Raw genomic sequence first — 12,132 nt, forward strand, 5'->3', positions numbered from 1 at the left:
AGCATCTATGGGAGCAGAACATTATTACCCAGTCTAATATTGTATATGTTCCCCTTTTTCCACAAAAACAGCTCTGACCCGAGGCCTAGACTCGGTGTGCCGTGGTATCTGGACCAAGATATTAGATCCCTGAAGTCCTGGAAGTAGAGAGGTGGACCTCCATGGAACAGATTTATTTGTCCAACACCTCCCACAGATGCTTTTTTGTCCTGAGAGTGAATGTGAAATACAAACACACAAACTATCACATTGCAGGGTTCTCACGTGTTTTTTAATAACACAGTTAAAGTTCATTACATTACAATATAGCGCAACAATGAATAAATGAAACATGTATTCAGTAAAGCCAGTTAATGATAGAATGTAGAAGACTGAAAGTGTAAGCAAAGAATAAATATATATAACATGTACAGAAAATAAATAAGTACATTTTACCACTTCCTCACTGTAGTTTGCCTCTGTCGACCCCCATTTTACAGGACATTTTGATGTCATAGTAAAGGTCATTAGATATAAAATGGTATCATTGTATCTTCTAATACATTTTTGTTAGTTTATTATACTTGCTCTGTGAATTCTTATAGCCAAAAATGTGACCAACAAATCAATAATCAGTTCACTCTAAGTACAATTTGAAGCAAAGTTGAAGAAAATCCTATCAGCCATTTCTGACATATCGTGTTAAGGAAAGGAAAAGAAAAAATAGTGTATGTTAATTCTTCACTAAATAGATAATTTTATGACTTGCTCATCTAGCGCTTCTGTCTGTACTTGGTAAAACTCAGTCATATTGGACCATGGGGTGGTCCGTCCATGGAGGCAGCTTGGACAGTTTGTCCTCAGTGTCTCTTTCAATGGGCCAGCCCCAGGACTTAAAGAACCCACTCAGATTCATCTCCACAGCCTGGGAGAAAGTCACAGCGTACAGGTTCATCTTTCCTTTGTTGTCTTTGGGGAAATTGCTCATCTCATGGTAGGCAGCAAACACCCTCTTGAGAGCATCCCAGCCAAATTTATCCTGGAGCTGCACATTGGACGAGACACAGAGTGAAATATGAACTGTTTTTCACCTGTGAAACAATTTATCGTCTTATTGATAATAAGCACCAAATCTTTGTGCACTTCAGTGGCCACAAAGTTAGATCATAGGACAGTTTTTGTGTCAAGTGAAATATTAGGTAATTTACTCTCACCTGCATATATGTCTCCAGGGCGACCCACATGCTCCATTTGCTCAGGTTCCTGCCCCCCTTGACATACTGCTCTGCACGACTGTTTCGTTTTGCTGGGGCCATGTTTGGATGAGCCTGTAAAAGAGACCACGGAATTCAGTAATTGTGAAAATACTTAAACCCAGGTATACCCAGATTTAACATACTTTTAAGCACAGATTAATCAAAAGAGTTATATTTATTCCATACTCCACCTTTGCTCTGTTGACTCCCAGCACCTCCTCATGTACATACACTGACCACAGGTTGCATGTGCACTCTGTGGTGTGTGATGGGAACTCCCAGCAGCCCCTCTGCTGGTTGTGTCCTAGCTCATGGATGATGCCCCACAGACCTTTGGTCTTTGCATGTTTAATGCTTAAAACTAAGGGAGCTGCGGATCTGAGTGCCATGACAGGGTAACCTGCATGCATGTAACCTAGACGAACAGAATTATTAAAACAGCAACAAGTCAACAAGAAGTTATGAGAAAAGAGAGTTTTTAGTCAGTTTAGTCTGTATTTTTTACAGCTGACTGGTGGTGACCATAGACACCGGGCCTTAAGCAAGTAAGACACAATCATAAAGAACATGATAGCTATACACACTTACCGTGAGAAATCTGCACATCGGTTACAAAACGTTCTTTTCGGGGAAATTTATGTGGTTTGGCAGCCAGGTCCGCGACGCCCCTCATGATGTCATCCCAGTGTGCTGCCAACTCATCAGGACGGTCCAGGTCCTGAACAAACTCCGATGGCACAGTGAAGATGATGTTATCAAACTCCAGCTCTGCCCAGGGGGAGGGGGCTGTGCGCAACAGCGACCAATCAGCAGCTGTTGTCACACCTGAAGACAAGAGCAGTGGGTGCATCCAAAAGTGAATCAGAAACTATATAAATCTGAACTTTGAACATGCACTATGGTTGGTCTAGGGTAAAAGAAAGTAAAACATGTGCAACATCTTAGTGCCAACATCAAAGAACCTGAGCCTCCTCATGAAAAATAATTATTTGGCCAGCACAATTCAACTTGTCTTTCCAGGTAATCATGCTTGTCATGATGATGAAGTTGACTCACAAGCATCATTGTGACTATATCATAATATTATGGACTATAGTAAGTTATGGACCAGTTTTATGTTTACCCAGCACAAATATCTTGGTTATTATATCTTGGCTATACGATACTTTTCCTTGAAATATTATAATTGTATGGTCTCTGAGATGATACTTTAACATTTTAATTTTGAAGTATTTTAAACTTCTCTTTACTTGTTCTGCTTGACAGGAAGGACTTATCATGAATATGTTTGAGACCACTGACTGCCTTGTGCAAACACATACATAAAAAGCCCCTACTTCACGACTGTAAACTACTCCATTTATAACAAAACTTGCTCAAGAACTCTTATTAAGTGCAGTTGTAAAACCCATCAAATGTAATGATGAAACTGGTTCTCATGTAGACCTAAAATAGTAACAGGAATTACCTCTGCTGCAGAGGATAAATTTATTTTCACATTCAGAAAATGGTACTTCAGATCAGTGCCCACATCAGACTCAGACCCTCTCAGACTTCAAGGCCCTGAAATACCTTAGCATCGTCTGATCAGGAAAAATGGTATTGATCAGGCCTTCATTTTAAAAAAAATTCTGTACAGAAACTATTATTATGAGCAGTGATAGCTGTTGAAATAATTTTTTGGTGGGGCGCAGTATGCAAGTCAGTTTTCGGATGCGCTATAACTACATATCACCACTAGGATACACCAAAGCACATGCACCACTGTTTTAAAATACTAATTTAAATTAATATCAAAAAAATAAACAGTATGTGTTTTCAGGCATTTATTTTTTATGTAAATTTCACCCATCTATCCTTCAAACATGCTAAATTTTTCCATTATTGTTAAAGTCAGGCATGTCCCTGGTAAGTGTCTTTTCCACGGATAGTACAGCCAATGGAGACAAGGGACCTTTCTGTGTGGAGTCTGCATGTTCTCCCCGTGTTTGCGTGGGTACTCCGGCTTCCCCCCACAGTCCAAAGACATGCACTGACAGGTTAACTGGTTGAGATACAATTGCCCGTAGGTGTGAATGTGAGAGTGACTGGTGGTTCGTCTCTATATCTCAGCCCTGCGATGAACTGGCGACATGTCCACGGTGTACCCTGACTTTGCCCATAGGTAGCTGAAATAGGCTCCAGCACCCCCACAACCCTCTTGAGGATAAAGCAGTTCAGATGACTGACAGATCACATCTGATATTTAACAGTGTAATAATAAACACAAAATATGCTGTCAGACACTTAATTAATCAAACTGTACAAATGCACTAATAATACCTGAGCTAATCTGAAGGCTCGCTGGCAGACCACATAGTTCATGCTAACATAAGTTAGTGCAGGTTACACCTGTGATTGTGGTTAAGTATCAGTAAACTTCATGACCGAATGCTCTGATGGTCTTGTTAGTGTAACTCTGGCAGAAGTGCCTGCCGAGGGGAAAAAAATGTTTACTTTAATAAATAAGAGCTCTGAGTGTCTGACTATGGAGCTAAGTAAAGCTAATAGAGGCCACACAGCACAGAAGACACAAACTCCCCTGTCAATCACAGTGGGCTCCATTAATTATGCATAAAGTTTTGGCTTTGGATAATCTAAACCAGTGCAAAATGTATCCCGTGTAGAGTGGTCACAGAGGGGAAAGTAAACTATAAAGATCAAAATCTGTCTTTTGCACTAGGATGTAAACATGTTTATTTCTGCTGCATCGCTGGCCATTTACATAGAGGTCTATGTGGACTGATTCCTTTTTAGGTCCGACCCCAAGTGGACATTCAAGATACTGCAGATCTTGAAACTTTTGAATTGGATTCACTTTTCAGATCCAGACGTTGCTGCTTAGAATAAACCCAGTGTTTTTTAGCAAATCCATAAAATTGAACTATCTGAGGCTATCTGACTTATATGGTAGAGGATTTTAAAATGTATAAACTTACAGAAACAACAGACAGATGTAATATTTCATCCACTTTAGACTCACCAGATTTATAATAAGGTGCAGGTACAGCTATTTGCACTATGACCTCTACTCCCTTCACTTGTGTTTTGGGTGGCGCCACCAGGTAGATGAGACCCCCCCATAAGTTGTGCACTTGAACCATCTCTGAGGTAATGGGGAATCGATCATGGACACATGGCGCTCTCTTCAACACTTCAGCTTTGATTCTGTCTGTTTGACATCCTATCTGGACCTGCAAATATATGGACCATATGTTATCAACTGAAAAAGGCATGCAAAAGTGCAGTCGTGTTTTGTGTATTGGCACTGTCTGAGTCATTGGTAACAATGCTGTATAAAGTGAAACATAAATATGTGGCAATATTTATAGCACAAAGACATTAAGAAGCAGCAATGAAGTTGAAGACCAAAACCAACTGAATACCACAGCCCCCCTACTCTTCTCTATAAATCAAGCTCTCCCCAGATAAATTGAAGGGATCCAATATTCATTTTCCCAGTTCTTGGTTTTTTGATTAAGGGGAATATAACTTTGGTTCAAAATACACTTTAAAGCTACACAAGCCCAAGTCGGGGAGAAAAAACTGCAGAATTTGTATTAAAAAAATAAATAAATAAAAAATAAAAACTTCCTTTGGTAGTTTCTTAAATCAAAAGACTGATAAAAGACTATATGATACGATGGAACTTCAATATCAAGTATATGGAATATCAAGTGATGAAATTTTTCTAAGCTGAGAAAATCTGAACAGTGATCAGTAGTTGCAGCTGTCAATTGCATATTCAAAACACCCTATGAACCATCAAAACCTCCTGGGGTAGATTTTCAATAGCCTGAAAAAAGACCCAAAGAGTCAATCCAAATCACTTGAATTTCAATGAGGGGTGATTAATCAAGCACCATAGCTTTAAAGGCTACATGGAATATGGATATTCCAAACTCTCAACAGCAGGGGGAAGGCATGTACCAGAACATATTTATGACAAAAACCACTAACGAATCAATGTTATGTATCCACAGACAGTATCACTTACTGAATAGAGCATAAGGCTAATTGTTTACACACACATCTGTATTATGGTATCATCACGTTTTCAAACTAAAACTCATATTTTGACAGTTGGTCCAAATAGCACTGTGTCTTATAATTGTCACATGCTGCATCAGCTGATAGTTTACATGATAATTCTGTTGGCCGAGCGCTGTTTTTAGATATACACTGCCCGGTCAAAAAAAAAAGTTGCACATAGAATATTTCACTGCACCACCTTTGGTTTTGATTACAGGAGACGTTCAGTGTGATATCTTTTTTTGCCACATAATGCTTATGTAGTGTCGCAATAAGGTTCAGAATATTTTTTTCCATCCATAGTTGCATTAATTTTTGATTACTGATGATGGAGAATCGGACCGCTGCGTCAAGTCTTCATCACATCCCGAATTAGAGTCTGGAATTTATGGTGGCTAATCCATGTGTGAAAACAATGTCTCATTCTCCCTGAACCATTCTGTCACAAGCCTGATGGCCCTGATCAATCCTGGCATTGTCCAATCTTTTTGACGTTAAAGAAATGAGAGGCTACTTGCTGCAGTTAGAGTTAAATAAACAGCCTGGACAAAAAAAGGAACTGACTGGATTAAACTGAGCAAATAGTTCAGATCCTTCCATCGGTAAGTACTGCAGTGGTTAATAATGTTTCAGCTGTAACAAGTTATTTAACTCTAACTGATGCAGTGAGTAGCCACTTGTGTCTTTGGATTGAATTGGACAATGCCAGAATTGATCAGGATCATCAGACTTGTGACAGAATGGTTCAAGGAGAATGAGACATCATTTCCACACATGGATTAGCCTCCACAAAGTCCAGACTCTAATTTGGGATGTGACAATGACTTGATGCAGCAGTCAGATTCTCCATCATCAATAATAAAAAAATTAATGCAGCCATGGATGGAAAAAATATTATAAACCTTATTGTGACACTACGTAAGCATTTTAAGCAATTTTTTTTCATTTAGAGCTGTGTCCAGTAGTGAAAACAACAACAGTTCTTGTAGCTTTTATCACTTTGCCTTTGACTCTAAAAGTTTGGTCACCTTGGTCAAAGGCCCCATGGTGTTAGTTTTCCTTGTCATGGGAGACCAGCAGAGTGACTGACTACACCCTCTAGTGGTCACATAAATGTTCTGGCCCATTGGTCTTAATATAGCACAATCCAATATATGTGCATCGTTGGCATAACTTCAGAGAGTGTTTATGAATGTTCTTTCTTGGGTACCAGAGATATAATGATTCTTGATGAAAACTAAACTGTGAATACTATGTTCCATTTCTGTGATTAGATCTACCAGATTTTACACACCGCACCTTTAAACACACACACTTAACATGTCAGTCTTGTATACAGTCCCTCATATGAGCTCCTTCACATGTAATGTGTATTGGATGTTGCATACTGTACCTTCCATCCTTTGTTGATGATCTCTGCTGGTATGGCCATGTAGGTCTTCATACCAGGGGACAGGTAGAGACCTGTACTGACCCATTCCTCCCCTCCTATTACATTCACACAAACACACACCAAGTATATCAGCTCTGCAGGACATCAGTTCACATCATATTTACATCATGTTTGTCCAGAGCAGTAAGGCTCTGACCTGCTGTCTTCACGTCAACCTTGATCCTGTGGTTATACACGACTGGCAGCAGTGGGTTATTCTTAATGAGGTGCGGCAGGAGTTCATCAGGATCTGGGTGAACTTTATAGAGTTCAGACCCAACATGGAGGAGGAGACGGTCTCTGGGACTCTTCACAGGGCAGCTCTCACACACCTTGAAATAAAATTGATCCACACTGAGTACAGGTCTGTACACTCAATCTAACGACAAATATAGAGTGTGATATAATTAAACCTGTGGCATTCCTGTCTTCTTCACGATGTCAGTGAAGGTGGACACCACCTGTTTATATGCGTTATCATCAGTCTTCATACGCAAGTACTTAGAACAGTCTCCACCCAGCTTTGTCAGACACTCCTCCTCATGTTTGGAAAGTTTATCTCCATGGGCACAATGACCGGCGAAGCGATGTAAAACATGGCGGAAGTGGTAGGTGTCTTTGATGGCCTGACTGGGGACAGGGGCCTTGAAGGAACCTTTTCTAATGGTATTCTCCTGGATGCTCAGGCCCATTTTGGTCAATATCTTGTTCCCTGAATGACAGTTAAACAAATTAAACAAGTATAGTTTAATATGTGATGGTTTATATTAAGGTCCTTGTAATAAGCATTAGGTAATAAGTTCCTTATGAGGACCTAATTAACATTATTATAATGTACTAAGAAGGTATGATGAGTGTTGATAATAGCACAAAATATGCATTGTTAAATGATCATTTGTTATATTTATAAGCACTAGTTCATAGACTCAACATAAACATTGACAAAAGATGAATGTGTTTGACATGAATGTTTATGAGTTCACCACCATCCACTAAGATTAACTATTTTGCCAGTTGTGTTACTGTCAAATGCTTTTATGACTTTATTAAGATTCATGCATTACTTATTATTTATCTAAATGTTAACTATGTTCTGTTAACAGTTAACTGCTGCTGCTTTTTGTAGCTAATGGATCTAAAATAAAAAGAGTATCTTATTAAGGTTAATTGATCCTTGATCCTATGGCACTTTATGCACCTTACAGGATAATGCATATATTGTGATGTACAAACTGAATGAGGGATTGAGCAGCTACAAATTGTGCAATCTGTCATTTAAAAAACTTTGATAAATTCAATCTTTTAACAGCGAATCTTGTTACTGATTAAGTAACACTTACGACAACAACCTTTATATAAAGCATCATCGGTTCATGTATAACAGTCTAACTTAAAGCATTATCGTCTTTATGAGAAAAAAAAGTTGATGTCTTAAGTCAGTCTGTGCATATATTTTGAACCTACCTCAATTTTTAAAACCTGCTTTCACCTGAGTGTCTAGTCTGTCTTGCCTGCCAGCATTCCTCTCCCACCCCTGCATGTTTTACTTTGTTTTGTGTATTTTTTTTCCCTAGTGCTGCCTCTCCCTCATGCTTTGGCATAAATATTATGCAGGGAAATACAGAAGCATCATCATCATACAGTAGGTACATAGTGACAACATTTTACACACAATTTACTTAATTTCCCAAATTAACTAATTTCCTGTATTTCACTTTTCATCTTCACGTAGTTATTCTTCACAACCTGTGTGATTAGGCCTTTTTCAGTCTTTTTTGAGACCTGTTGTCAGTTTGCCTAAACATTTAAGAGCAAATGTATCAGTGTAGTATAATGGAAGTTAATAATGATGCTGTAGCTGTTGTTCTAGTTGTTAATATCGAACATGTGAACTTTGAAATCAGCTTTCGGAAAAATGTTTGTGATGTTTGATCCTCTTGTCTTTATGCAAGGGATTGGAGAAGATTAACACAACTGTGCAAGACAATTGTTAGTTACTATATACTATACTATATGCATGGTTCCTACAGGTTTCTACAAGTTAAATTTAAGACCTTTTAAGACCTTTTTAAGACTACTTAGAAAAAAATTTAATGCCTATTTCACAGCCTATTTCTCGGCCATACTGGCAAAAATTAATGACTCCTAGAATTTAGGAGAATGTATTTATTTACTCCAACGCCTTAATTCCCACCGTTCCAAGTCATTTCTCACCAGAGGCTGCAAAGTTAGTGATAACTGATTCCTAATTTCAGTGTAAATTATCAGGTTGGAATGGGTGGAACTGAGTAGACTAACGTTACTTTCTTTGCAGCTAGGACATTTCCCAGACATTTAAACAAAGTACAGCAAACAAGTTTATGGCAACATAACTTAAGACCTACCATATCAAATTTAATACCTTTTAAAGACTTTTTTAAGGTATTAAATGCAGATTTGTAGATTCAAAACTTTTAAGACTTTTTAAGACCCCGCAGGAACCCTGTATATGCCTAATAATAAGCCTGAGGCATCAATGTATTCAACACTTGTCCTGTATCATAATACCTGAGAAATCCGTCATCGGCTTTTGGCCCTTGTGTTTCTGTGCCCAGGCCCAGGCGTGTCCACCGATTAGCAGGCCTCCACCCTCTGCCACAAACTCTAGGATTTCTTCAATCCATTCACTTCGGGAGACTTTGCACACAAATACACTCAGGTCTTTCCGGAAGTTTGTCTTCTCACAGTGAAGCTCTGACTTGTTGTAGAGGTCAAAGGCTTGGCGGAGGTCTGAAGTTACACCGACAACACCTTTCCTTCCTTCATCCAACCAGTGAAGCGCATTAGTCCAAAAGCAAGCCCACGACTGTGGAGAAGGCATTTTGTCCAAGAGACAGATTAATTTAATTAACAATAAATGTGATCTCAGTCCAAATTAGGTTCTACAACACTAATCCACATCACAATACAGTCATTATTCAGTCACCTCTTATGCCTTCTTACACATTTACTATTATATGTTTGTTGTCTCATTTATTCACATTTTTGTTTCAAAGGCACTCCCATCAGTGCATTAACAGCTATTAACAAAAAAAAAAAAAAATTAAATCCCTTTCAGCTGTATAAATTATGGCTTTACCTCTTGTTTGAGAAGTCCTTCATGTGTGACCACAACAACCCGTCCTTGTCCGTAATAGGATCCTGCCAGGAAAGCCCGTCCATCCTCTGTGGTACCAATGGGAAAGGCTAAAGGTCCATGAACCAGAACCTCAGAAGCAACTATTCCATTTGGGATCTCAAACTCTGAAATCCCTTGAAGTAGAAACTTTAAGTCATCCTCAAAGTCTTTTCCAATTCTGTATTTATAAAAAGGAGACAGTGGGGAAGAACAAGTAAAAAAAGCTTAGATTTTTGGCAGAAAAATAAACATAACATTTGACACAAACTAATATCATGAAAATATTACGTGAATTGTACTGTTGCAAAAATAGCAAGTGTCAAGGGAAATTTTTTTTGGAAACAGTTATAGGAAAGTTTAAATGTAGAGTGTAAAGTGAAAGAGAAGAATACTAACACCATGGCCATCCAGGACGATGGGATTTGAGGATAGACTGGAAGGTACTCTGCCTCTGCATGATGGTCAGAGAAGTAGACCCCTGCCACTCCAGACAGCTTATTCCCTACAAACTGGAGCAGAGTATTTTCCTTTGGGTGATCTGCAGCCCAGCTCCACGCCTGCCCGGCTATCAGCACTCCTCCTCCAGCTTTCAGAAATGCCACCAGGTCCTTCTGATCTGGACCCACACTGTAGGCATCTGTCACATACACACCAACCCCCAGATCACGGCTGAAGGATCCCACAGTTTGGGTTTGGAAGAGGGATGTGCTGAGATTATGAGTGACTCCCTGGACGTTGTTGTGGATCCCCACAGACTGGTTTTCAGATCCATCTCCTCTCAGCCAGACCAGAGCGTTCTCTACCAGAGCAGGAAAGGCAGTCAGGTAGCTTTCATGGCCCAGGACCACAATCCGTCCAGATCCATAAAAGGAGGCAGCCATCAGCACCTGGCCATGACTGTTCATGACCAAAGGAAAAGAATGGTCTCCAATCAGAACCAGGTCACTCGGAATACATGGACCCCTGAAGTCCAGGTCTGTTAGGCCTCTCATCAGGGAGACATAGGCCTCTTCTTGTATGGTTTGAGTGGCCTGGGTCGACATGATGACAGTGTTTGAAGGTTGAAGAAGAGGTTGGACGTCAGGATGGCAGAGCAAAGCTGAGCTGAATCAGGTGTATGCTGCACTAGCACATGGAACGGATCGGATGCAGCAGGATGGTGTTTTGCATTTATCGGTCTGTTGAGTATAAATATACTATTAGAATGACTTCTTGCTTACTTTAATCTTATTAATCCAGCAATAAAATAGTGACACACCCAAAAGTTAACTCTGTTTGACTCTAAACACCAGCATTAACTACATAGTTTGGATTTTACCTGTGCGACAGACAATCCACCAGTGACACTGTGACAGGACAGAAGAACAAGGCAGTGAGATGACACTAGGACGATTTCAATGAAAATAATAATGACAGGAGGAGTAACAGGAGGGAGTTAGAAAATCACCACCCACTGTCACTGGATCATCAGCGAACTGCATGTGTCTGTCAGTATGTTTCTGCATAAATACCTCACTGCTTTTGTCACAATATTCAAATTCAGGATACACCCTGTTTGTGTCTGTGCTTAAAACCTGTTGAGCTGGTCATCCCAGGTTGTCATTTGCTGTTTCCCACAGAGTCCCAGTGGTGTGTCTGTGTCACAGCCTCTTCATTGTCAGTATCATATTATGACCAAAATTGTCAAATTATTACATTACACTTTTGGTGTATTTGTCATTTTACACAGTAACAGACAGACACAGTGTCTCTGTTACCATGAAAAAAGAGTTTGACTTTGGATTGCGTGTGCGGTTTTGAAGCTCTGCTTCATCTCATGGATTTATTATTTGTGTTATATTCTGTCAATGATGTCAAATAGCTGAAGTTATTAGTTCTGAAGTGATTTTTCTCCCTGTGAAACATACACACTTTAAAAGAGGAGCAATATTAATGTTACAAGGTTTGTTTACTGTTGCTGAGGAGCTGCTTGGTTGTGACGCTAAATGACTCTTCTCATTTGGATCATTGTGAGATGGTGTAAGAGTGCCATAGACCACATCATTTCCGGGTAAGAGTGATTTGTAGATGATGTAGTACCTCTTTGTAATTGTAAATAGGATGCATATACATGTAGATTTGCAAGGCACAGAATTTATGTCAAGGTGTAAGGGACTTGGCTCCAAAATACAGCCAGTGCAGAAGCTGTTAAAATGTTGTTAGCCCTGTCTGTGTGACGACCAGAAAAGTATTAGATT

The 12,132-nt window shown here is 39.5% G+C and overlaps 1 protein-coding gene across 1 annotated transcript; it reads right to left on the reverse strand.

Moving 5' to 3' along the window:
- Positions 1 to 249: 249 nt before the first annotated feature.
- On the reverse strand, positions 250 to 11,359 carry LOC115431225 (TRPM8 channel-associated factor homolog). The gene is made up of 12 exons (XM_030151456.1): positions 11,214 to 11,359; positions 10,292 to 11,073; positions 9,857 to 10,073; positions 9,286 to 9,583; positions 7,152 to 7,450; positions 6,896 to 7,070; positions 6,700 to 6,794; positions 4,258 to 4,468; positions 1,824 to 2,060; positions 1,427 to 1,650; positions 1,194 to 1,307; positions 250 to 1,024 (listed from the first exon to the last, which is right to left on the reverse strand). The coding sequence occupies exons 2-12, from the start codon at positions 10,936 to 10,938 to the stop codon at positions 782 to 784; spliced, it is 2,760 nt and encodes a 919-aa protein (XP_030007316.1). The 5' UTR covers positions 10,939 to 11,073; positions 11,214 to 11,359; the 3' UTR covers positions 250 to 781.
- Between the last annotated feature and the right edge of the window lie 773 nt (positions 11,360 to 12,132).

The sequence above is a fragment of the Sphaeramia orbicularis genome, chromosome 13 (assembly GCF_902148855.1).
Source record: "Sphaeramia orbicularis chromosome 13, fSphaOr1.1, whole genome shotgun sequence".
Classification (NCBI taxonomy): domain Eukaryota; kingdom Metazoa; phylum Chordata; class Actinopteri; order Kurtiformes; family Apogonidae; genus Sphaeramia; species Sphaeramia orbicularis.

What these genes read in the sequence shown, in the direction of transcription:
- LOC115431225 (XM_030151456.1), bottom strand. Translation starts at nt 10,938, where the DNA reads ATGTCGACCCAGGCCACTCAAACCATACAAGAAGAGGCCTATGTCTCC. An exon ending in GGTTGACGTGAAGACAGCAG is followed by an intron (nt 6,795 to 6,895) that starts GTCAGAGCCTTA and finishes TGAATGTAATAG; the next exon opens with GAGGGGAGGAATGGGTCAGT. An exon ending in TGCACCTTATTATAAATCTG is followed by an intron (nt 2,061 to 4,257) that starts GTGAGTCTAAAG and finishes TCTTGTCTTCAG; the next exon opens with GTGTGACAACAGCTGCTGAT.